Consider the following 26,250-nt stretch of genomic DNA (forward strand, 5'->3'; position numbering starts at 1 on the left):
TTATTGTCATCTCAATTTCTCATTTAGGTCAAGTTCTATGCTTTCTGAGGGTCTTTGCACATATTCTTCTTTCCAGCCCTCTCTTTCACCAGTGAGTGCTCTTTGAATGGCTAGAGCCTGTAATTTTTGAGGTCCCAAATCTCAACTAAAATGTCACCAAGTAAGAGAGGCATTCCTTGACACCCCTATCATAGGCTCTACATCAGCAACCCATTTTTTCTTTATATCATTTATTTTTACTTGTAAATTTCTGATTTATTTATTTAATTTATTTTCTATTATAATGAAAGCTCCTTGAAAGCAGAGACAATGGTGTTTTTTCAATGTGATGCCATAGCTCCTAGAAAAGTGCATAATGTACAGTAAGCACCCAAGAAGTATTTATTGAATAAATGAATGAATGAAGACAAATTGAAAGCCAAAACTTGCTTTATCCTTGCTTTTGTAGGACAAGAACCAAAATAGCCACCTGTTCTCTGAAATTTCTGTGCTAAAATCAATACTAATCCTCTTTTGAAATGGAAAAAATAAATTGCATATCAAGAGATTTATACCCAATTTTTTTACCACACATATGAAGAAGGGAAAAATATCTCAGGAGCAGAGAGGGAAAATAATTTAATTTATATGTCACAAACTCAAAGTGTGTGGCTTATTGTGTATTTGTATTCTGGATTTCCTTAGCACTATCAATATCTTTAATTAATTATATACCTTAAAGTTGTGGGGCTCCTCTGTCATTCAGCAGGACTGTTGGGAATCAGTAGCACCTAGTTCATTATTTGAGAGCACCTGAGAATAGAGTGCAAATACAGTATTTAATGTATTGCTCAGGGATATGAATTTCTCCTCAAGGAAGGTGGTTGTTGTTTTGTGTGTGTTTTTTTGTTTTTGTTTTTTGTTGTTGTTCTTTTTTTTAGGAGCTATTAGTCTGTGATTGTAAGGATCAAAGTATTAGGAGACAATAGGACTTTGCAAGTATATACTTTGCAAGTAACTATCAAAGTACTGAATGCTGTTTTAATAAAGTATTTATAAAGTCATATCAAAACTTTTGAACAGTTAATATAACTAATGTCTTTTCCAACTATTCTTTATCTACATGTACATATATATGGATTGCATACTTAAACTCTTAAATTTATGTTGAGTTTTGAGGCTTCTTTTTTTGTCTAGTTTTACTTTATAGCATAGTATTTTTTTCCTGACACAATATAGTTGTCATATTTTCCCCATGATTCTGTAGGTCAGGGGCCAGTAAACTATGGCCCATGGGCCAAATTTGGCCCTTTGCCTATTATTGTAAACATTTTTATTGGAACACAACCATGCTCATTCATTTATATTATATACTAGTGGCCCGGTGGACAAAATTCGTGCACAGGGGTGTGTGTCCCTCAGCCTGGCATGCACCCTCTCCAATCTGGGACCCCTTGGAGGATGTCCGACTGCTGGTTTAGGCCCGAAACCTCTCACAATCTGGGACCGTTGGCTCCTAACCACTCACCTGCCTGCCTGCCTGATCACCCCTAACCATTCTGCCTGCCATCCTGATCGCCCCCAACTGTGCCCCCCTTGCAGCCTGATCACCCCTAAATGCCCTGCCCACCAGCCTGCTTGCCCCCAACTGCCCCTTCGCCGGCCTTCTCACCCTCAACTGCCCCCCCCTTGCTGGCCTTATTGCCCCCAACTGCCCCCCTCTGCCGGCCTGCTCGCCCCCAACTGCCCCCCCACCAGCCTGATCACCCCTAACTGCCCTCCCCTCCTGGCCTGATCGCCCCTAACCGCCTCTGCCTCGGCCCCACCACCATGGCTTTGTTTGGAAGGAGATCCAGAAGGTCTCTCAGAAGGTCTCCCGGTCTAATTAGCATATTACCCTTTTATTAGTATAGATAGCTATTTTCATGCTACAGTGACAGAGCTGAGAAGATGCTACAGAGGGTGTCTAGCCTACAAAGCTGAAAATATGTGCCATTTAGCCCTTCACACAGAAAGTTTGCTGACCTCTGCTGCAGACCATATGAAGTCAGTGACTGTGTCTGATCTGTTTATCACTTTTCAGCCTCTTAGTAGCCTGATGGAGTCTGACCAACTTCTAAATCCTACTGGAGGTTAAAAAGCTGAAAGCCTTTTTATTTCCATAGCCATTGTACTAAAATTTGGAACATCTTGTAAATTTTATTCAAGCATAGGAAAGATAAATCCTACTTGTCCAATAAAATTTTCTTAGTTGTGCATGTCAGAATTTTTTTTAAGTCAACTGATGGAAACAGATTTCAGAGCAGAAACTAAATTTTCTAATATTATAGAAATACTCATATATAACTTTTAGCAAGTAATTTTTTTTTATTTCTGCCCTTGATTTTTGACATTTGGTATTTTAATGCTGATTTTTGTTTAAAGCCTTTCACACGTTTAGAAAAGTAGATTTGAAATATTTAGATAATGCCCATCCACATATTAAAACAGTTTTCTTCCCAGAGGAAGTATAGTAATTTGTCCTTTTAGTGGTATTGTGACTTAACTGCATCTTTTTCTTCCTGTTTCTTGATCCAATGTAATTAAATAATAGATTTTATTTCATAACTTCTCAGAAGGAATAAAGAGGAAATTATGTTCAGCAGACTTGTTTATTTTTTTCCATGCCCTTCTAAAGTTTAAATGAGATCCTTTCTGCACTAAGGGAAGTGAAATAGCCCTTTCAAATCAATGTTCTGGGGAAATAAATGTTAATTAAAAAATACACTTTAAAGAACAGAAACATAATTTTCCTCTGGAAATATCTGATGGTTAAATCTAAATTAGATTCTGCTCTGAAAATAATACTAAAATTTTTCATAACTATTCAATCACTTAAAAATCAGTGCTATAAAATATATACACAATGAAGTATAATTTAACAAGTTGACAACTTAGTCCTTATCAAATAAGCTTTGATTTTTATATCATGCTAAATATTTAAACCTTTTAAAAATCATATCTTCAATTCAGATTGTATTTATATATCTTCTATGTTCAATTAACTCATTTATCTTGAGAAATAATTTCCTCTTAGCATCATAAAAATAATTATAGATTTAGAATAAAGAAGTCCTGTTGTCTCAACAAAATAACAACCAGGCTATTCTTTCATATTTGCATAGAATGTGATAGCTCTTTCTGTATATTTTGAAGGTAAAAGTAAACTCAGGCACTTTCCCAGCCAATTTTATTCAGCAATTTTAGGTATAATGAGTTGGAAAGTACTAAAGTTTGACTTTTTATTCTGATAAAATATTCAATTCTGATTATTATGAAAAATAATGTAAAAGCAAAATGCAGCCTTATAATATAAACTAGAGGCCCGGTGCACAGATTCGTGTACTGGTGGGGTCCCTCGGCCTGGCCTGCAGGGATCGGGCCGAAACTGGCTCTCCAGCATCCCCTTAGGGGTCCCAGATTGTGAGAGGGTGCAGGCCAAGCTTAGGGACCCCACTAGTGCACAATTGGGGCGGGGGAGGGACCGTGGGAAGGCTCCAGAATGTGTCCAGCCCGTCCCGCCCAGTCCCGAACGGGGCCGATCAGTGGGGCGGGGGAGGGCGGCTGGCCGGGGAGGGACTGCAGGAGGTTGGCCAGCTGGGGAGCTACTGTGGGAGGGCTCCAGGGTGTGTCTGGCCCGTCTCGCCCAGTCCCTATCGGCTGGACCCCAGCAGCAAGCTAACCTACTGGTCGGAGCATCTGCCCCCTGGTGGTCAGTGCGCGTCATAGCAACTGGTCAAATGGTCAGAGGGACACTTAGCATATTAGGCTTTTATGTATATTGATAGCTATTCTAATCATTGGGTGTTTTCTTTTCACTAACAGTTCCCATATTCATCTTTGTATGAGCTATTGGTGGTATACATACAGCTCTTTCATTTTGGTTTTATAATTTGTCATAGGTTTGTTTGTTTTTTTAGTGCTAGTAAAACCTGTACAAAAAATAGATTGTTGAGGGAGTGAGCTGAACAATTAATTTAAGTATCTTCTGAATAAGCCAACTAGCATTTTCTCCATCAAGCCCAGGAAGAAAAATTTTGGACTGTTCATATTATAAGTAAAACTTGAGTAGTTTTTGTAAAATAATTTTTATGAGGATACACACACACACACACACACACACACACACACACACACATTTAATCTTTACCCAAGGATTTATTTTATTCATTTTTAAAGAGAATGGAAGGGTGTGAGGGGAAGAGGGAAGAGAGAGAGAGAGAGAAACAACATTGATGTGAAAGAAACATGGATTGGTTGCCTCCAGCATGCGCCCTGACCAAGGTCAGGGATGGAACCTACAACCGAGGTATGTGCCCTTCACAGGAATCAAACTTGGGACCCTTTAGTCCATGGGCCAATGCTCTATCCACTAATCCAAACCTGCTACAACTGAGATGGCTTTTTTTTTCTTTTCGATAAGTTTGTGGTATCTACTGTCTGTCCTCAGAATTCTGAAATTTCACAATGTTACACCTAGGATGCTTTATGTGACATGCATCCCACCTTGATTGCTCCTCTGATCTCATCCTTAACCATTCTCCTCCCTATAGCTAGCTTAGCCTCCTTTCTTTTCCTCGATCATATTCAAGCATGGCCTTGCACAGAGCCTTTGTGCTTCCTATCCCCAGCATGCAATGTTCTCCCAGATATTCATTGCTTACCCCCTTCTGGTTTCTGCTCCAATGATAACTTAATAATAAGTACTTCCCTGAACACCCTGTATAAAATATATATAATAACCCACCGCCACCCCTGTAGCACACCTTATCCTGCTTACTCTTTTTATTTTAGCATAGGAATAATTATGACATATTAATTTGTCTCCTGACAGCTCCATGGCAGCATGTACTTAGTCTGTTTTGTTCAATGTTGTATCTCTGTTGTTGAGAATTGTGCCTGGTTCTCAATAAATGTTTGTGAATAAGTAAGTGCATGTGACTTGGTATGCTTTTTGTTCATCTATTATGTCAGCAATTAGATTCAGTTTGGAATCTTGTGGTCTTCAGTTTGGGGAAATTTTCCTAAAGTATTTTTTAATAACTTCTTTACCTCCTTTTTCTCTTTCAGAAAGTTGTATTTTGGGATGTTGAACCTGAATAATTATCCAACTTATCCCTTCTTATTTTTATTTCTTGTCTTAGTTAATTACTTATACTATATACTAGGTTTAAGTGCTTTGGAGAAATAAAAACGAGAAACTCTCGACCTATAGTTTCTTGTGAATCTATAGTAATTATGGACATTTATTTGCAAATTGTCAATGCCAAAAAAGTACATTGTTTTTTATAGTTCTTCACTTTTAATTCATAGCTATGGCAATGACAATACATAACTAAACAAATTATTTGAACAAATACATGGTATAAATATTTATGTGGGGCAGGAGAAACACCAGAATCTGTAAATATATGACACCTGAATCCAGCTAGTTGGTGAAAATTTCTTTTCCTTCCTGCACCCTTACCTATAAGGAGGCAGAGAGCACAGCGTCTAGTGAGGCTCTGTGCTAATACCTTTCTCACTAACTCCTACATTCATCCTTTTGGACAGGAAATGGTAAGGGTACAACAGAAATGAATTTTTCTTAATAATCTGATATCAAAAACGGTACCAGACACTTTGTACATGTAATTTAATATGGTTGTTACATAATTCTGAAATACAAGTGTCATTATATCCATGTTTAAAATGGATTGAAGCGAAGATGCATTAATTAGCACAAGTTCACACAGCCAGTGTCAGATCTGAAACATCAACTGATAACTTTGAATTTAATTAAAGTCTTAATAGCATGTTAAGACTTCTAAAATAATTGCTATGTGTCTAAGAGTAGATCTGTTATGGACCATATGAAAAATTCTTCCCCTATTTCAAAAAATAAAACTCACTTACATACGGATATTTACAGAAATTTATCAGACTGTTAAAACTCCATAAAACTATATTAAACTGCTACTTCTGTTTATTGGTTTAGTTACTGAATTTTACATATTTAAGTATTAGTTTATATGAGGAAACTATTAAATATTAGTTTACATGAGGAAAATGGAGAAATTAGCTTTCTGCTGGATGTGGGATACAGTGGAAACAGGGAGTTATTGTCTGACCGACTTGTTCAAATCCCATCTCAGTCATTTAAATGTTCTGAGCTGCTGTTTCCTTATCTATAAAAAAATCTATAAAATAGTAATATAACTTAACCCATAGAAGTTTTATAAAGATTGAAGAACTAGCAGTTTTTAAAATATGTAAAATATTTCAGACATCTTGTAGTGTATTCAGTAAATGCTACTTTATGTTCTTGTTACTCTTATTATTTGTATTACCCTTTCTTAAGTTAAGTCTTGGCATCTACAATGACAGGTTCCACCACTGGCTCACATTATTTACTTGGAGGAGGACACTTCCCATCCATTTCTATTTTAAATGATCTGAACAAAAATAGTTTTAAAAGGGAACAAAAAACATTCTACTTTAGGTGTTTTGGGGGAAAGTGGCCCTGGTAAAGTTATCCTTGATAAGTTTCTTGACTCTTATGTTAATGGATATGTAATGTTTGTACCTCCAGATCTACTTTTCACCTTCCTCTTTTTCTGTATCCTGGGAGGCTCATCTCCAGCATCTCTCTTGCCCTCTGACTTGTGTTGAGTTTGTGCAAGGCGCCAGCAGGAGAGCTGAGCAGGGGATGAATGTAAGGCCCAGGTTGGCTTCTCCAGCTTTCAGGTTCAGGGTCAGCTGCCTTCCCCTTAACTCTCTAAGCCAGCAATTTTCCACCTTTTTCATCTCATGGCACACATGATCTAATTACTAAAATTCTGCAGTATAAGAGAATTTCTAGTACCAAGAAGTAGCCAATCAGATGTAACCTTATTATAGGACTTGACCAATATGCAACTCTATGATATGACCTATCATATTCAATACAGGGCCTTAACAGCAGATGGCTTTTGTTGTGTTGGCTGTTGTCATTCTTTTTTTTTTTTTTAATTGTTTTCTCTTGTTGTTAGAGGGTACCACACTATCCCTAAACCCTCATTACATCTTTGTAAATAGTTTATGTGTAAACTCTTCTCCAATTACCTAGTTTAACTATGCTATTTTTTCTTTCCAAGCCCCTGACTGATAAATATATCCTATACTAGAGGCCCAGTGCATGAATTTCGTGCACTGGGCCTCTAGTATTCAAATAAATATCAGTGATCCTGTTTGGGTCATTCCCAGACACATATCAGCTGAGATTCAACCAGATAAATTCTAAAAATTGAGGGTTTTTTCCTAAATCCTAGTTAGAGACTAGAAGGCACAATTTGATTTACCTTTAGGCTGGAAATTCATCATGGCTAAAATACAATTGAACTAGCACGAGATGTGTCAGCATATTTTCATTAAACATTTTAGATAATCTGTAGTAATAATGTCTTTGAGGTTCTTTTCCGATTAGTAACCTTAAGGTAGTCTGTGGCTTCCTTGTGGAACATTTGCAAAGGTGTTAGCTTAGTATATTCTTCATCACACCATATAAATTATAGTGCTTATTTCCTATTTATTTGAATTTCAGTATAAACCTTCTTTGATTTTCAGCATAAATGTGTTTAACTTATTAAAATAATTTTTTATAATAATCATAACGCCTACTGTCATTTATTGTACATCTTAACTAAAAAATAAGCACAATTTATAAACTATATGAGATTAGGAATTGTTTAGAGTTTCTTCTTGTTTGCTTGCTTTGCTTTGCTTCTGATTAGCTTAATTTCTAGATTGAGCCCAGTGATTCGCCTCTACTAGGTACTCAATAAATATATATCGAACAAACCAGGGTCTAGTGTTCAATTAAAAGTAGTAATATATTTTTTTTAGCCACCATGCTTGCTTACTTCACTCTAGCCTCACCTATAAGACTATCGTTTGAAGATTGCCATATGTAGCTTCCCTTTTAGCAATACCACTGCCCTAAAAATCCACACAAAGAAATAAAAAACCAATATTGTTGGGCAGATATTATGTTTTAGGCATCATCTTTTCTGTTTACTTTTTCTTTTAATATCCCTGCAAGACAACTGCTATAACTCCTGTATTTCTTTCTTTCTTTGTATGTTTAGTTACTGGCTGCATTCACACAGAAGCCCGTACTAGGCTCCAACAGTCCTCAGCCTTCTCCTGTAGTCTCTGTGCCTGTTTCCAAGTACTGGTCATACAGTTTCTTGTCTTATGTGGCTCCTGCCAAATGGCTTAGCTATCATTTCACTTCATTCTGGCACACATTGAGAGTTTGCATTCTGGAATGGAAGCCTTATTGTAAAGATATCTTTACCAAATAGGGTGGTGAGCCCTAGCTGGTTTGGCTCAGTGGACAGAGCGTCAGCCTGTGGACTGAATGGTCCCGGGTTCGACTCCAGTCAACGGCACATGCTTGGGTTACAGGCTCGATCCCCAGTAGGGGGCGTGCAGGAGGCAACCAATCAATGATTCTCTTTCTCTCCCTCTCCCTTCCTCTCTGAAATCAATAAAAATATATTTAAAAACACACAGACACACAACAAAAGAGGGTGGTAAGTGGTAAGCTGGCTGAAGTTATATACAAGGTCCCCAGGAAACACAATGGAAAGGAGGTGATATTTGGTCTGTGCTTAAGTTAGAGGAGACCCCAGGGAGGTATGGCACCTCAGATGCACTCTTGAAGGATATAGGGTCTATCTTCTTTCTCAGAATGAGACTGTCAGTGTTGTTGGATGGTTGTACCATTTTATCCTGGTGTGAATGAATCTCAAGAATGTCCTTTGCTGGGAACAATTCCAACATGTCATAATTACAAGAGTTTCATCAAAAGGTTGGTGAAGTTTGGAGGGCTCAACAAGGGCTGAGCCACATATGTAGTTTACCTATTGGAACGGCTGGAAAGGCACTTCCCCCAAACCTGAATAGGATAATCATTTGCTGCCAGACAACTCGGCATTTTATTGCCTCCTGTTGACCAAACACCTGAACAGCTGTAGGCTATTCCCCAATCTGACAATGCTTCTGTAAAACCTACCCTTTGAAGTGTATTATCTCCACCTTGCCTTAGGACAAATTGTGTTAATAAAAAGCACGGGATCCTGAGTCAAGGGATAGTCATTAGCTCCTTTAGCTGAAGCTCCTCTGACCTCCAATGCCTTTCAAAACTGTCTTTCGTCTTTGAACTCCTTCTTAATCATCTACGCATCAGCCCTTTCTCCAGATTGCTGAACCCTTTGTAATACTGGGACAAGAACCCCAGCATTAACGGACGCCCACCCAGGGGCTCCAATAGTCCTTGTCTTGGCATTAGTAACAAATCTAAAACATTTCCTCTGTTTACTAAATTATCAGTAAACTCTTTTCCCCTTTTCTTTTTTTTTAATTTCTTAAAATATATTTTTATTTATTTCAGAGAGAAGAAAGGACAGGGAGATAGAAATGGAAATATCAATGATAAGAGAGAATTATTTATCACCTGCCTCCTGCACACCCCACATTGGGGATCGAGCCCACAACCAGGGCATGTGCCCTGACCCAGAATCAAACCGTGACCTCCTGGCTCATAGGTTGATGCTCAACCACTGAGCCACACTGGCAGGGCCTTATATAGACTGCTATTTCATTTTATTCCTAACCAAGAATGAGTCATCCCTAGCAATACCGTATGCTTTTATAGTGTTTTCTAATTTTCCAGCTGCCTGCACCACATTATTTCATTTGATCTTCACAGAGACCTGTGAGTGTAATAAGATTTGTACTATATCACCTTTTGAACCCTTTTAGTAACCTTTTAAATTCTTAAGTGGAATATAGGATTGACATGTGAGCCTTAGAAACCTGATTTTTCATTTAGCTTTACATATACTACATCTAATTTGACAAATACTATATACAGCATTGATTTGGATACAAAATTTGAATAAGAGCAACTTTCTCTGACAACTGAGGGGGAAGTATATACAAATTATCTCTGTTCAATAGATGATAAAAGCATAGGGAAACTTGGAAACGGATAGGCACCAATCTCTTCTGTGCATTAATAATTGCATCACTTTAATCCCATTTTGCAACTATCTTTGGCTTTCAAATGTAACTGGAACTATTTGGTAGGATACTGGAATAATTAACTATATCACCTGCTAATTTGTGTACCATGGTAAATTGGGGTACAATAACATATGAATGCTAAATAGGATTGGTGACTGTTTTCACTGGTATAGCTAAGTAGATTTTCCTTTGAAAATTGACTCCCATCTGCATCTCACTAAGTTGTACTATTTTTTCTTGTCATTCTTCTTTTTTATTTCTTCTCTCATAGATGTGATTAATTTTGGAGCCCAAAGTAAACTATGCCTAGGGTTAAATACTGGAATCAGAACAAAGGAGCTGAAAGGACCTTTGGAGCTCATTTGATGTCCACCTTTCTTTAGTTCCCACATGAAGAAACTAGGGGCCAAAAATATCAGCTAAACTATTCTGTTCAAAACTATATCTTCAAAAATATATTCACACTAAGCCATGCGTTATACTTTATGGTGAGGTGATTCTACATGAGAAATGATTAGAGAAGCTATTAGTTCTTTATCAAAAGAAGCTCATGTACTTTAACCTTTAACTTTAGCTGAGCGTTAACTTTCTTAAAACTTGTAGGGAAGTGATTCTAGTGATATATACATATGTGTATGAGTGTATATATACATACAGATATACAGGGTGTTCCACAAAAATGTATACTCACTTTAACAACTGATAGCTCAATTTTGAAAATGAAATGTATTTTAACAAGCACTGCCTTTATAATTATTCAAAGTGTGGGTATATATATTTTGAGACACCCTATATATAGGCATTTTTAAAATTTTTATGAGAGGGAAAAAGTTAAGATGGTTTTGGAAACTTTTTAAAGTAATGATCATTTAAAGCTTTTTTATTAAACTACTCATGAAATCAATTTGTATAGTGCAATGTGTGGAGATAATTTGCTGAGTTAGTTAGACCATAAAATGGAGGTAATCTAAATGCTCTGGAACACGCCTCAGGATACATAGCACTAACAGAAGAAATGCCCGTAACTGCAGGTCATAGCAGACCTGTGCCCTCCTTGTGCATGGGTCAAGCTCGAAGACCCAGCATCAGAAGCTGCCATTCTAAAATTATAAAGTTGGTACTTTCTCCATGTATTTTCTAAACAAAAAATTTATAAAAATGCTTTTGCTAAAACAAGGGTGATAGTAATAGAGATAAAATTAGAAATCAGTTTTCCTCATTCCTCATGATTATTCTTTAGAATTACTTTATTCTTTGTATTTGATAAATTTTCTAATCATTACATTGGTCTGTGTGCTGTCTGGTGTAATTCAGTGCTTTTGATAGCCTCCTGTAACTGTGAAAATGTAGTATAAGACCTATGTTTATTCCTAAACATTTTAGGATGAAATGAAGTCGGATTATCATATGAAAAATTAGGCAGCATTCCAAAGAACAGTAATCAGCTCAGTCTTTTACCTGTTAGATTTTAGTCCTGTGGAGAAATAAGTAATGGCTGCAACTCTCACAGAATGTGAGCAGAAGAGAACATGGTTGGAGGCACAAAGATGCCAAAAAATAAGAAGAGGAAAAAGAGGTATTATTAAATATGGACAAGGAAAGTACATATTTCGTAGGCTACTAAAAAATGTTATGCTTCAAAAGAAAAAAACTTTATGCTTCTAAAATTTTAAGAAATGCACCTGAAATGCATCTTTGGACTTCTAAACTATCATTTTAGTTATGAGTAACAGAAAAATAGCTGCATATAATGTTGAACAAATTCAAGATATGCTGACATCTTTCTATAATTTTAATTGTATTTTAGCTTAAATAGTTAAATAGTATTTTAGTTTTAATAGTTAAATAGTAAATAGTTAAATTTTTAATAGTATTAACTATGGTTAATTAATACTATAGTATTTAAACTATAATATAGTTTAGTATAGTAAATAATTTAAGGTATATCATTTAAGCTGTAATCTAGTATGTAAATTTAATTTCAACTTTAAAATTTTTCCAAAATATACTTTTGCTTGCTTTCAAAACTTGATGTGTTTAGATTTGAAAGTTGCTTATGAATAACTTATATGCAGAATACTTTAAAAGAAAACTTTCAAATGGTTGTTGTTCAACTAATTTCACATTTAAATAAGAGTAACCAAAGAATTAGTTCCTTGTCAAGGTTGTTGTTCTTATACAATAATGCAGTCATTGTTTATTGGAAGTTTTTAAGCTTTGCAGGCTTATATTGATTGTGGCTGGTAATTCTTTTATATATACATATGGATTTTTGAGGCATGAGATACTGATAATTATAGCCTTATCATATTTTTTAAAACTTGACTTAACTGTGTTTGACTTACTATTCTAAAAAAGAAGAGTTAAAATGAAACTCTAAAAAGTTAGGCACATCTTTTATCAATTTATATACTTGTTTATGTTTCAAATGTCTAAGACAGTGGAAGTCCAGTCATCAAACATTTGTTTAGTTCTCAATCCTTAAGCTGGGTCTGCATGAAGCAATTGGCTTGAATGTTTTGATCCAAACCTTCTTTTTGGCAACCATTTATTTGCCAGCAATGAAAATGTTTTGAAAGGCAAATAAATGTTTTTGTGGTTGGACTTTTCTATGGGATGTAAGGCTTGATTTAGTGATCTTACTTTCTTCTATTCTGAATGAGAAATTAATCTTGGGGAGAAAGACGAATGGCTTGGTTTTAGGCATTTATTATTCAGTTCCAGTTTTGTGTACCTAAACAGCTCTCATAGTTTGCTGTGAGGCTTAAATGAGATAATATGTAGATATCATGAAGCATAGGACAGTACATTCAACAAATGTTAGCATGAAAGGAGTATCAGCTGCTGTTTAAATATGGGTGATATGTCCTTATCTTGAGACTTTCTTAAAACCCCACTAAATGGCAATATAATAATTTTAAAAGGTATGAAACTACAAAGACAAAATGAGAGAGGACAAAATATCAGATGAGAGATATAAAAAAAAACTATTGAAGCTTTAAAGTGGATAGAAATGGTAAAGGTTTAACAGATCTGAGAGAAATGAAGCATTGGAACCTGAATATCAGAATTACTAGGTGTACGGGTTAATAATAGCGGATTTTGTAATAACAGAAAACATGATAATTTCAAGAGAAACATCAAAAGTGCTTTATTCAAAGTAATATCCATTGCTAGCTACACATTTCCCCATCTTTCAGGTAATTTGTGGTTACTGTCCCAATAGAACTTTTCTTGTTTTGAAGCAAACCATTCAGAGACTTAATTTTTCATTTCTTCATATGTTTTGAAGTGCTGCTCAGAAAGTGCATGTGCCATCAATCAGAACAAGTGGTAATCTGAAGGAACAAGGTCTGGTGAATAAGACGGGTGGGTTAATACTTCCCAGGAAAGATCTTTTAATGTATATTTAACTGGTTTTGAAGTGTGTGATGGTGCATCATCATGAAGCAAAATTACTTTGCCGTGTCTTCTGGCACATTCTGGTCGCTTCACAATGAAAGCGTGGTTCAAATTGATTATTTGTTGTCGGTAGTGATCAGTATTAATGGTTTCATCTGCTCCCCCTAACTGCTCTCCCCTGCCGGCTTGATTGCCCCTAACTGCTCTCCCCTGCTGGCCTGATGGCCCCTAACTGCCATCCCCTGCCGGCCTGATCGCCCCTAACTGCTCTCCCCTGCTGCCTGATTGCCCCTAACTGCCTCTGCCTTGGCCCCCGCCATTGTGGCTTTGTCCGAAAGGATGTCCAGAAGACGTCCCAGTCTATCCGGTCTAATTGGCATTTATTAGTATTGAAAGTATTATTTGATTTTTAATGTTACATAGATTTTATTTATTTTTTTTTCCCATGGGAAAAAAGAAACCCTCTTGAAAATAAAATAAGCTGCATAGGAACTGTTTTAAAGTCCAAAGAGACACCAACTTTGTTTTAAGGTTGCAGTAGCTGATACAGGATCTCCTTGCTACCTTTTCCAGCCTTCTCTGTGGACCACAGTGATATATTCAGAAGTCCACTAGCCAGCACAGGAGTTTTTGAACCCTTATCCATTGGTTCTTCACCTGCTCATTGCCTGCCATGCCTGCGGCCTGCAGTATAACATTTAAGATTTAAAGTAAAAATCCACAGGGGGGGGAAACCAAAACAAAACACTCACCCTAAATAAACACCCGCTTTAAAGGTTTGAGGGAAAACCTTTGTTCCCCCTTCTCCACTTAATTGATGGGGTCTGTACCAGGGCTGCGATGCCCATTTAAAAGTGTCCAGAGGCAGACAGCACCCCAAGTTGGGCTTGGAGATAGTTCCTGTTGCCTAGACAGTTATGCTGGGGGTGCATATTCCTTACCTACGCATGTCTGCCTGGGGGGAAAAAAAGTGTACTTAGTCTAATATCAGGCAAGATGCCCATGTTAATTTCTCCAATTCTGCATTTACCTTTCTCACAAAAGAAAAAAAAAAAAAACTCAACTGAGTAATGTGTTCTACATTTAAAGCATTTGCTGACCAGGCATGACAGCTAATGGGCAGTATTAAACAAGATTCATTAAAAAACAAAACAAACAACAACAACAAATAACAACCCTCCCACCCACCTGAGTATATCTAGCATGCTAGTTAAAAACAGCCCTTACCCCACCCCCACCCCTTTCACCTGCATTGATTTTAGGAAAGAAAAAAATAAATAAAAAAGAAACCTTACCACCCTAAAAACAAGAAAACCCCAGAAACGTGAGAAACCTACACAGACTCCTAGAAACATAAAGAATTATTACAGAGCTGGTTATTTAAAGAAAGTAAACACTTTGCATACATTTTAACTGAGAGAAAATTTTTTAAAAATAGAATTAAGTATTTATAACATACATAGCAAAGTGTCTGGTACAATTTAGATATTCAATAAATGATAGCTATTATTACTACTAAGATTATTAACTCTTCTAGTCAGTAAAAACATTGGTTATCCATTTCAAATGGAAAAGAAACATATAAACCTAGAAAAGTTATTTAATATATCTAAAGTTATACATTTGCTTAGTGGTAGAGCTAGGACTGTAGTCCAGATTTCCTAACTCCCAGTTGCTTCAGACTCAACAGGAAAGATTCAGAGAGGATCTTTGATGTTATCTATAGCTGTCAAGTATGGTTGCAAGCAGAGCTGTGCTTTCATAGTCTAACCTGGAATCTGGTCTTGTAAATAGTGCATGATAGACCAATGGATAGAGAGACAAACAAATCTTAGGCCAGGTGACTACCTAGTCTAAGATTTTGCCTCTTTGTGACACAGCTTTCAACAACTCCTGCCTCTTAGTATGTATGAATGTATGTATGTACGTATTATGTATCCGCAAAAAGGAAAGATCCAAGAAGCTAGCCAGAAACAAAAGGAAAAAAGTGCAACATACATGTTTATAAAGGAATACTTTCAGGCTGTTAATGATTTTTAAATCATCAAATTAATATTGTTGTACTTTTATTTACTAATTCTCTCTTTATTTTACTTCTTTCCATCACCATTTATCCTCCTTATACCCTCTTTCACTTCTTCCCACCTCACAACTGCCACACTGTTATTCATGTCCATGAGTTCTTTCTCTTTTTATTTTGCTATACTTTTTTAAAACTTTTGAAACTTTAGAGAAATCTTTCTACTGAATTTATGTGGGCCACAGCCAAATGCAGGGGTTAGTGACTTCATGTAGCCCAATTCATTTTTATTATAGATGGTAAAACTGAAAATCATCGAGGGGAAATAGAATGTCAACATTTAAGATTTATAAACTTCCTTTTGGGAATGGTGGTCTTGGACCTATAGATATTATTCAAAAGGAAGTTTTGAAGTGAGAATGTTAGGTAACTGGTTGAGGAAGATAAAAAACTTACTGACAACTACAATTAAGATATTGTAAACTGATTGTCATGCCTAAGTTAGGTAATAAACACTATTTTATATGAAGATAATTATAGATATTTTTTCTTTGAGAAAATTATTTTGAAGCCTGTATTTTAAAGAAGAAAGTGTTTCCCACAATCAAGAATTTCTCATAATTTATTTAGTAAGTACTCTATTAGTTAAGATTCTCCAGAAAAACAAAACCAATAGGATATATGTGTGTGAATGGATAGATAGATAGATAGATAGATAGATAGATAGATAGATAGGCGGACATCTAGATGGAATTAGCTCATATAATTATGGAGGCTGAGAAGTTCCAAGTTCTGTAGTTGACAAGCTGAAGACCCAGGAGAGGCGAGATGTAGTGCCAGATCCAGTCCAAAGGCCTGAGAACAATGAGATGTTTCATTTTAAGTCAGAAGGCTGGAAAATACCAAATGTCCTACTTTGAGACAGGCAGAAGGAAGTTCTCTCTTCTTTAGCCTTTTTGTTCTGATGACATTTTGGCCAATGACAGACTACCAATGATAGTGGTCCCATAAGATTACAGTGGAGCTGAAAAATTCCTATCACCTAGTGACGTTATAACGTCATAGTATAACACATGTGTTTGTGGTGATGCTGGGGAAATAAACCTGTGGTGCCAGATGTACAAAAGCATAGTGCATACAATTATACAGTACAAAACACTTGATGTTGATAATAAATGACTATGTTACTCGTTTATGTGTTTACTATACTATCCTTTTTGTCATTATTTTAAAGTGTAATCTTTCTACTTGTTTAAAAAAAAAGAAGCTTTGCTGTCCAGCCGGTGTAGCTCAGTGGTTGAGTATCAACCTATGGACCTGGAGGGCACGCTTTGATTCCCTGTCAGGGCACAAGCCTGGGTTGCAGGCTCGATTCCCAGTAGGGGGGCATCCAGGAGGCAGCTGATCAATGATTCTCTCTCATCAGTGATGTTTCCATCTATCTCTCCCTCTCCCTTCCTCTCTGAAATCAATAAAAATATATATATTTTTAAAAAGTTTTGCTGTAAAACAGCAAGTCATATTAACCAGCTAGCAGCCTCATACATCTTGTGTTAACTGAATCTCCTGGTTGCATCATTTTCTCTTGTGGTGATTTAATCTTGTGTTGTTTTGTACAGTAATATACTATACAGTACAGACTTGTAGCCAAGGAGCAATAGGCTATACCATATAGCCTAGGTGTGTATTAGGCTATACCCGTGGTTGGCAAACTGTGGCTCGCAAGCCACATGCGGCTCTTTGGCCCCTTGAGTGTGGCTCTTCCACAAAATACCACGGCCTGGGCGAGTCTATTTTGAAGAAATGGCGTTAGAAGAAGTTTAAGTTTAAAAAATTTGGCTCTCAAAAGAAATTTCAATCGTTGTACTGTTGATATTTGGCTCTGTTGACTAATGAGTTTGCTGACCACTGGGCTATACCATCTAGGTTTGTGTAAGTGCACTCTATATTTGCACAAAAACAAAATTTCCTAGCAATACATTTTTTAGAATATGTCTCTGCCATTAAGTAGTGCATGACTGTATGCAGTTCTTCAACTGATTGGTTGAGGCCCAGCCACATTAGGGAGGGCAATGTGTTTTACTCATTCTACTGATTCAAATATTATCCTCATCCAGAAATATCCTCAAAAATAACACCCAGAATAATGTCTGACCAAATGTCTGGTTGACAAAAGTAACCATCACAAGCACACAAAGACATAAAGATAAAACTGAAATTACTGGAGCTTAAGTGTAGAAAAATAAGAGAGATAAACAAGAAACATAATGAGAATGAAGGCATATAGGGAAACTAGAGGCTGATGCACGAATTTCATGCAAAAGTAGGCCTTCCTTCCCCTAGCTGCCGGCACCGGCTTCCCTCTGGCACCCGGGACCCGGGCTTCCCTTACAGCCCCGGCTTCGTCCGTCCGGAAGGTCATCTGGAAGGACGTTTGGTCTAATTAGCATATTGCGCTTTTATTATTATAGATATGTCAGTCACGCTTCAAAGACCACATTGAAGTTAGATTGGTCTTAAAGTATTTCTGTACACTATCATTTCTTGCATATTTTATAATTAACTAAATGTATATTTTTATTATAATAAAAAGTATAAATGTACTATTATTTCATATTATTTTAATTACTGACTTGCTACAGTGAATAAGAAAGTATAACTTCTATTTATTTTCAAGGATTAAGAATTTGAGGGATTTTTTTAGAATACAGAATCAACCTTTTGTTTTAAGCACTTGAAGATATTAAGAGGGTTGTTGTTTTTTTGGTGTGTTTTTTTTTTTTGCGGGGTTGGGGTTCTGGTTTTGGTATTTCCAAAGCTGCTCACCAATGTTTTAAGCTTGTGTTGTTGAAGAGGAATTTCTTTATTCTTTCTGGTAGTTGTAGAGAAATATTTCTAGAAGTAAGCTAATGGGTAATACACACTTTAGTGTGATCACTGTAATTAGCTAATTAAATTGCTCACCTCACTTAGTAAAAAAGAAGAGGTCAGAGTTTGGGAGAGGTAAATTTGAAACAAGGGTCACATGAGGGCCAGATAGGCTTGGTGAGTAACACAATGGTAGCTTTCAGTCCGGAGAATTCACTTCACAGGAGTCCAAGGCGTATTAGTGAGAACTAGCGGTACTAGTGCTAGTAAGGATTCTACCTTAGGTGAGGGAAATTAGCAAATGGGGTGGATGAAAACTAAAGGTAAAGATTTCCTGCTAATTAACCAAGACATAAATTCCTGATCTCTACAATAGTTGTGTACTGGTTTTGAAAAGATGTTTTAAAATGTCTAACTCGCCCAGCAGTGTGGCTCAGTGGTTGAGCCAGGAGGTCACAGTTTGATTCCCAGTCAGGGCACATGCCCGAGTTGTGGGCTCCATCCCCAGTGTGGGGCATGCAGCAGGCAGCCGATCAATGATTCACTCTCATCAATGATATTTTTATCTCTCTCTCCCTCTACCCCTCTGAAATCAATACAAATATATTTTAAAAATTAAAAAATAAAATGTCTAACCCTTCATCTTTATTTTCTCATTTTTCCTACTTAATGTTAGTAAATGAATGTTTTTGAGAGTGTTATAAATACAGATTATATAGATGTAGTGTGGATAAATAACTGACTAATGGGAAAGCTGTTTAGGGATATATACTTATCCTGACCCTTTCTTAACATAGTAAAGTTACTGATATTTATGTAGTACTTGACAGCGCTGCCTCTTGTTCTCTGTATGTGTACAGACGAATGGACATTGAGTCCATATTCTTCTTCACACTGATTGCATGTATTTTAGACTCTGATAGAAATGTTTTTATTTGGAAAATACACACATGTGTATACATATTTCCCTGGTACTCTTCCAGTTTTTAGAAAAAATGTTTAAATTTTCCTGCTGAAAACATTTAGATTCTTTCTGAATAAATACATCATCTTTTTAAAAAACCTTCCCCAAGATTTCTTTTTAAATGGTTCACAGTTAAATTTAAATTTCTATATTTAGGTAGAATTATGTTTATATACCAACCACCAGTATCCAGGAAGTTCAGTGGTAAGGTTGACACATAGGGAGTTTGTAGTCTATTTTGTAGTCTGTGTATTTAGACAAGGTTTGAAGCTTACTTAGCAAAATCGCTTAAACCTTCAAGCAGAATTTCTTAGTACAAATGCTCTATTTGATTTCTTATAATTGTTAAGATAACAGTGTGTCACTTTATAAAGATTAGTTCTCAGTAATATGTGTTAGATTTATTCCTTTCAAAGAACGGTGCATTCAGAAACAGCTTTTATATGTAAATATTTTTATAATATTGGATAGAGTTGGTTTGGTGCAATCACTATGGTGTGATCAAGTTTGAAAGAAGTTACAGGCACATTTTTGTAGAGTTTTCTGCAGCATCTTTATTTTTTTCAGCTGGATGTATTTTATGTTCCTTCTAACTAATCAAAATAAGAAAGTGATTGCCTGTGCCAAAAAATAGGACTATCATTTTTCACATTCTTTTCTTTTCCAGGGCATTTTCAAGTAAGATTGTGTTTCTAGGACTTCTGAATTCCAGAAAACTCCCGACTTTGTAGATATAAGGGCCCAGATGAACATTTCAGGGGGACTCTAACTTTTCATGCAGTATGTTTTGTGTTGTGCATTCCAGATACAGTTAACTTTTTGTGTGCATGTGATTAGTGTGGAAAGAAATTAATGCAGTCCCGTATTATGATTTATGGACTGAATCCTTTGCCCACTGAAGACTTGCCAAAACTAAAACTATTTTTTTTCCTTTGGATATTAGAAACAGCTACTGTTTTTGTTGATCTTTTAAAGGTCTGAATGGGCCTATTTCAAATCATACCAGCATGGGAGTTCAGATTAATAATATACTTATTCAACTAGTGATACTGAGTGAAACCATTGCTCACATGGATATGAGGATACAATTTCATAAAATTATTTTCAGGTGTATTAATGCATTTCTGGAAGCTGCACATGATTTTTCCTTTGCATGAAAGAAATCAAGGATTTCTGTTTATTGTATCAGTTATAGGTGGGCTTATAAGTTAATTTAATTGCATTTTTTATACCTTAAAACATAAGACATTTTACTTTTAAAAACAGTAATGTGATGGCTGAGTTGTTCCCCAAAATGTTTAATTTAATGTATTTTTTCTTTCTTGAGACATCATGACTGCCATGTATTTAATTTATATTGAGAAAAATTTCTAAATTTTGTTGTTGTCAGTTACACCAAGCTGCTGAAGTTTCTCAGCTCCGGGGAGCAAGGGTAATATCTCCTGAAGATCTTCTGTTTTTGATGCGCAAAGATAAGGTAATCTAAAATGTTCTACTGAATTAAAAAGCAATGTTTGGTGCTTAACTATACTTATATGAGGAAATTAAATACCCTTTTTACATAGCTTTCAATTTGGTATCAGAACTACTGAATTGGTATTTTAGTCTTCATAGTTTGCATGATAGAATGGTTTACTGTAAAAGAATTTTTTTTTTAACATGGGCAAAGGCATGTATGTAAAACTATGTTGACAACTAATTCTTACTTATCTGTACACACCTATTTTGACATGTTCATTGCTACATAATAGTCATTAAATATTTACTGTTCTGATAAGTGAGTGGCATATTTACCTTTCTTCTAATTTTATACAGTATTACAGGCTTTCAGAGAGTAATTTTTTACCTTGAAATACAAAGTTTATTCTGTGACACTATAGGAAATAGAAAATCAAGATGTATATTCCATTAGCATGAATATATACCATAATGTCTAGGGTTTTTTATACTTAAGATCTACTTTTATTATTCTTTGAACACTGTTATAAAAATATCTGAACTGGTATTTACATGTCTAATTTTGTCATAACTCTCTTCCATGAGTAGCTAGTTGAAAATATTTTATAAAATTTTATGAGTTTTAATAAGTTTCATGTAAAAGTTACATGTAAAAATATAATCACAGTGTGTTGTGACAGATGTAATTGTAAATGAGCAAGCAATGCCTCGTTCCCAATGTCAGTCCCATCTTTCATTTCTCCACTGATTTTTCCTGGCCTTTTATTATACTCACCCATTCCTCTGCCACCATTTTTGTGTGCTTGTGGCTCTGTTTTTTATCAAAAGGCTTCCCATTTGACCTTTTGGATAAACTTTTGGCTCATTACCTCTTAGTTAGTCTGAGGAATATAAAGGAAAAGAAAAGAAATATCTTCACTTTTAAGAAAGTATAGTTTAGTTTAGAAAACCAGTATGATTTAGTTGAAAGAAGCAGTTTAAGACTCACACAATTTTAAGATTATATGATTAGATGTAGAAGATGTAGGATTTTTTTGCAGTGGAGGTTTCTGCCTGGGGTAAGACTCATGCAATTATATCTAGAATGAACCAAACACAGAAGAACTCACCAGGATTCTGGTTGAGTAATCTAGACAAAATCTGATTACTGTGTTGGCTCTGGAACTGGATAGGAAGGAAGAATTCAAAAAGATCATGAAGAGTCAAAATAGGCAGGATTTGGTGACCATTAAACTTGGAGGACTAAGGAAAAATAGGCTTACATAGCAGTGGTCCTGGGAGGAAGGAGCCGAAAGGTGCTGTTGGCAGAAATGAGGGCCTGGAGCCAGGATTCCCTATGAAGGCATCTAAGAAGAGGGAATTAGCAGAATGTATCTAGTCAAGTTTTCCGTTTCACTGACGGAGGTGAAGAGGCTAGCACACACACAAAAAGTCCACATTGGCACATTTTCCTGCCTTTTGGGGAAAGTAAAATTTAAAATCCTGTTGAAACTTCAGGAGCACACACTAATTGACAATGCCCTTTACTGTCCAGTGGGACTCTTAACCAGAATCATTTCAGCACCTGAGAACATAGCTGTAATATTATATTTGCAATTGTTATCATCTTTCTCCTTAAAATAATACTTTTATTTATATGATGATATTTTCTGAACAGAATGTAAAGTAGTTTACAGGAGTGATATAAGACAAAATACAATCTAAAGTACTGAACAAAATCAGCAATGAGAAAAGGATAGCGAAAGACCTGTTTTTTTTCTTTTCATGATTTCAATTTATATAAAGCAGTATTTATTGACTGTCTATGTTTTACACTAGGCAGTTTATTTATTCCTCACAATAATCCTGTAACATAGGTACTTTATTTACTTTGTAAATAAAGAAACTATGGTTCAAAGGTTATCTTTTACCTGTGACCCTGCTAAGCTCCAGCTGTAAGACTAATTTTAACCTCAATTTTCCTAAGTATAAAAAGGAGATTATTATAGTTTTCTATATCTCAGGGCTACTGAAAATATAAAATAAAATGCATGTAAAAGAGCTTTGTAAAATGCAATAGTTTTCAGCTGTTACGGTATCTTAACCTTAAAGGTCAAGAACCAGTAATAATATATTCCAAGTGTGAGCACACAACAAATTACAAAGTATTTGTAAGTTACTTTTAGAGCTAAGCAGTATTATGGTTTTCTAATAAACCTAAGGAAAGCCATCATTAAGACCCAACTATCATTAATCAGCTTTGAGTTTCATAAAAATATGTTTCTCATATTACTGAATGTTTTCCAGAAATATAAACCAGCTCTTCTAAATAAAATAAAAGTCTCAGAGAATAAAACACAATAAAAGAGTGCATGCCTTTTTAAGCAGTTGTTACAAAATCCTTGTCTGGATTGTTTATAAATCATTTAAAAAAATAAAATAGCTTTGTATGGAGAGTGTGATATTTCTCACAGTCTTCAGAAAGAATTTAAGGCTCTTTATACGACCAAAATATAAAGGTAATTATTGTGATTCTAGAGCATCTGGATACTTGTAAATGAAAAGTGCTTTTAAAAATACTTGTGTTTCAACTTTTATGTTTAATTTGTGACTACATTTTTTTTATTACATAGTATTATGCTGGGAATTGGCGTATTTCCCCCAGTGATTCTGGGGTACTACTTTATTGAATTTAGTTATTATAGTCTTTACTCAGTAAAGTGAATATATGTATAAGGTTTCTTATTTACTGATTTCATATTTTTAATAGAAAAAACTTAGAAGACTGTTAAAATACATGTTTTTCCGAGACTACAAATCAAAGATTGTCAAAGGCATAGACGAGGATGATCTTCTTGAAGGTAATCTAAACAAAACACTAAACTAGAACAGTGACACAGGTATGCTGGACCTCACATTTATGCAATGTCAATGAAGGTATTCTAGTCAGAGTAGAATATATGTACTTCTGTTAAATAATGTAGTTTAGAAATTAACCAAAATTTTATTTAGTTGACAGCTAATTCTTATCATTTTCTACTTATATGACTTAATAGTAATCTGGTATTTAAATTCTTTCTTTTAATAATCTGACCTGATTTACATCAGAATATCATGAAACCAGGATACTAGAAGTTAGGATTTCAATATCTTTTTGCAGCAGTAGAGGAACACACAATTAAACCTATAACACTAGTCTCCAATGTTCTGCCTACAATGTTCTTCAACTTTTATCTTTTTTTTTACTGGGGTACAATTGACAAATTGTTGATTTAAAACATTGTTTTAGCAAGCATAATTTTTTTCTTGTAGATGTAGAGAACCAGATCTATTATGTCTTTGAAATTGATACATACGAGTTTTTCTTAATTTATTATAGAAAGTATCTGATATGTTTTATGATGTAAAATCACCTTGTTTTGTGTGTATTTCTATGCTGTTTGAAATCCAGTAAAAAAAATTTACGCAGAGTAGAAAATTTTCCTTATCTAATTTTCCAACTCAATTCTCCATTCTGGAATATTTAGAAAAAATATTAATGTTGCAGAATCTAACAATGCTAAGCCGAAATAGATAATTACTAAACAATGTTATTGAATTAAAATAAATACAGTTGACCCTTGAACAACATGGATTTGAATTGTGGGTCCATTTATATGCAGATTTTTTCAATAAATAATATAAATGTATTTTCTCTTACTTAAGATTTTCTTAATAACATTTTCTTTATCTAGTTTATTTTATTGTAAGAATGGAGTATATAATATATATAACATAAAAAAATATGTGTTAATTGACAATGTATGTTATCAGTATAGCTTCCAGTAAACAGTAGGCTATTAACCTTTTGCACTCGGATGTCGAGTGTGACTCAACACGGTTAGCATCGGTAGCAGCTCTTTTTATACTCTTTGAATGTATCAATAATTTGAAATATAAAAAAATCCAAATAAATGAGTTTGTACGTAAAGAAACTCCAGTTTTTTATTCTACTGCCGCGCTTTGTAAAATCTGGGGTATTTAAAAAATTAAATCCCGAGTAGAATAAAGGAATCGAGAAAAAAGCAAGCGAGTGCAAAGGGTTAATAGTTAAGTGCCGGGGGAGTCAAAAGTTACAGGTGAATTTTTGACTGAACTGTGTTTGGTACACCTAAACCTCACATTGTTCAATGTTCAATGTATATTATGTTTTAAAAATAACATATATTTTGGATTTAACATAGTGACTGCATAGTGGTATTTATTGCTGACATATATTGATAAAGTATCTAAACAAACTCTACTGGATTAAGAATTCCAGAAAACCAACTGAAGAGTTAACAGACTTTTAAAGAAACTACTTTCATTTACCCTCAACAAATCAGCAATTGTAATAGCCATGCAAAAAAATATTCTCATCAAATTTTTAGTCAGTGTTGTCTATTTAATATTCCTGAAATTCTCATAGAATTTAATTCCTGGAAAGTAGTTCTCCAGATTAATTTAAATGTTCCCTTTTATGAAGAGCATAAAGAGTACAGATTTGAAGTAGATTTGAATTTCAATTAATCTGCTTTCTCTCTGTAAGACACTGAGGGTCAGTTTTCTTATTTGTAAGTCAGAAATTATACCAATTACCATGTGTAGTTATTATGAAATTTCAACCTAATGTATGAAAAGCTCCTGATACATTCCTGCCACTGAATAAATGATAGCTGTCAATACCGTGCTTTGAACATCACAATGCTCAGAATGGTAAGACTAGTATCAGTTGCACTAGCATCGTCATATCAGTTCTCTGTCCTCTCTTATTAATTTCAAATATCTCCTCTTTATACTCATTTAAGTTTTCTAATTTTGTGTGTCTTATATAAAATTTTTTAAAAGTTGATATAACATATACAATAAACTATTTACTCAAGTAAAATACATCTACTGAGGTGGGATTTGTATAATGACCATGTGAAGAGTGTGGTTCTCTTCCCCAGTGAAAGACGTTCACCTAGTGGAAATTTTTTTAATTATAGTTTAAGTTTTTGGGTTTTTTTAGTAATTGTCCCAAAAGCATACAGCAAATGAAGCAACAAACACATGTTCAAGAAAATCTTCTAAATCTCATTAAGACCAGTGAGTCTGTTGCTTTTGAGCCATGACCTACTCCCAATATTCCTCTCCTCCCAGCCTACCCTGCCACCCCATCTCAGTATGATAGAAGCTTTACTCTGGGCAAGTGTGGCCAAGAACACTGGACACCTGGTTTTCCAGCTTCCAGTCTAGGGTAACAGTTTCACCCCAGGAGGAGCAGGAGGTCAGCATCTCTCATCTCTGGCTCCACGTTGCAGAAGCTCTATTCTAGGCAGCCATAACTACATGGACTGGAGCTTCCTCTCATCCTCTATTCATAGGGAAGTTCCACCGCAGACATAGCAAGCTGAGAATACTGGGCCCTGATCGCCCCCACCTTAGCTTTCTCGTAGAGAGTAAAGATCCATGTTTGAAGGGACAAGCCTAA

The 26,250-nt window shown here is 35.4% G+C and overlaps 1 protein-coding gene across 4 annotated transcripts in view; it reads left to right on the forward strand.

Moving 5' to 3' along the window:
- Positions 1-26,250, forward strand: part of SUPT3H (SPT3 homolog, SAGA and STAGA complex component) — a gene marked incomplete at its 3' end in the record, with an annotated part of 452,601 nt that overhangs the window by 266,287 nt on the left and 160,064 nt on the right. For all 4 annotated transcript variants that reach the window (XM_079780447.1, XM_079780446.1, XM_079780448.1 and 1 more), the window contains exons 4-5: positions 20,713-20,799; positions 23,530-23,620. In XM_079780447.1, the coding sequence (XP_079636573.1) occupies positions 20,713-20,799; positions 23,530-23,620 (178 nt within the window). The remainder of the gene's footprint in view (positions 1-20,712; positions 20,800-23,529; positions 23,621-26,250) is intronic.

This window comes from Cnephaeus nilssonii (assembly GCF_951640355.1).
Source record: "Cnephaeus nilssonii genome assembly, chromosome: 9".
Taxonomy (NCBI): domain Eukaryota; kingdom Metazoa; phylum Chordata; class Mammalia; order Chiroptera; family Vespertilionidae; genus Cnephaeus; species Cnephaeus nilssonii.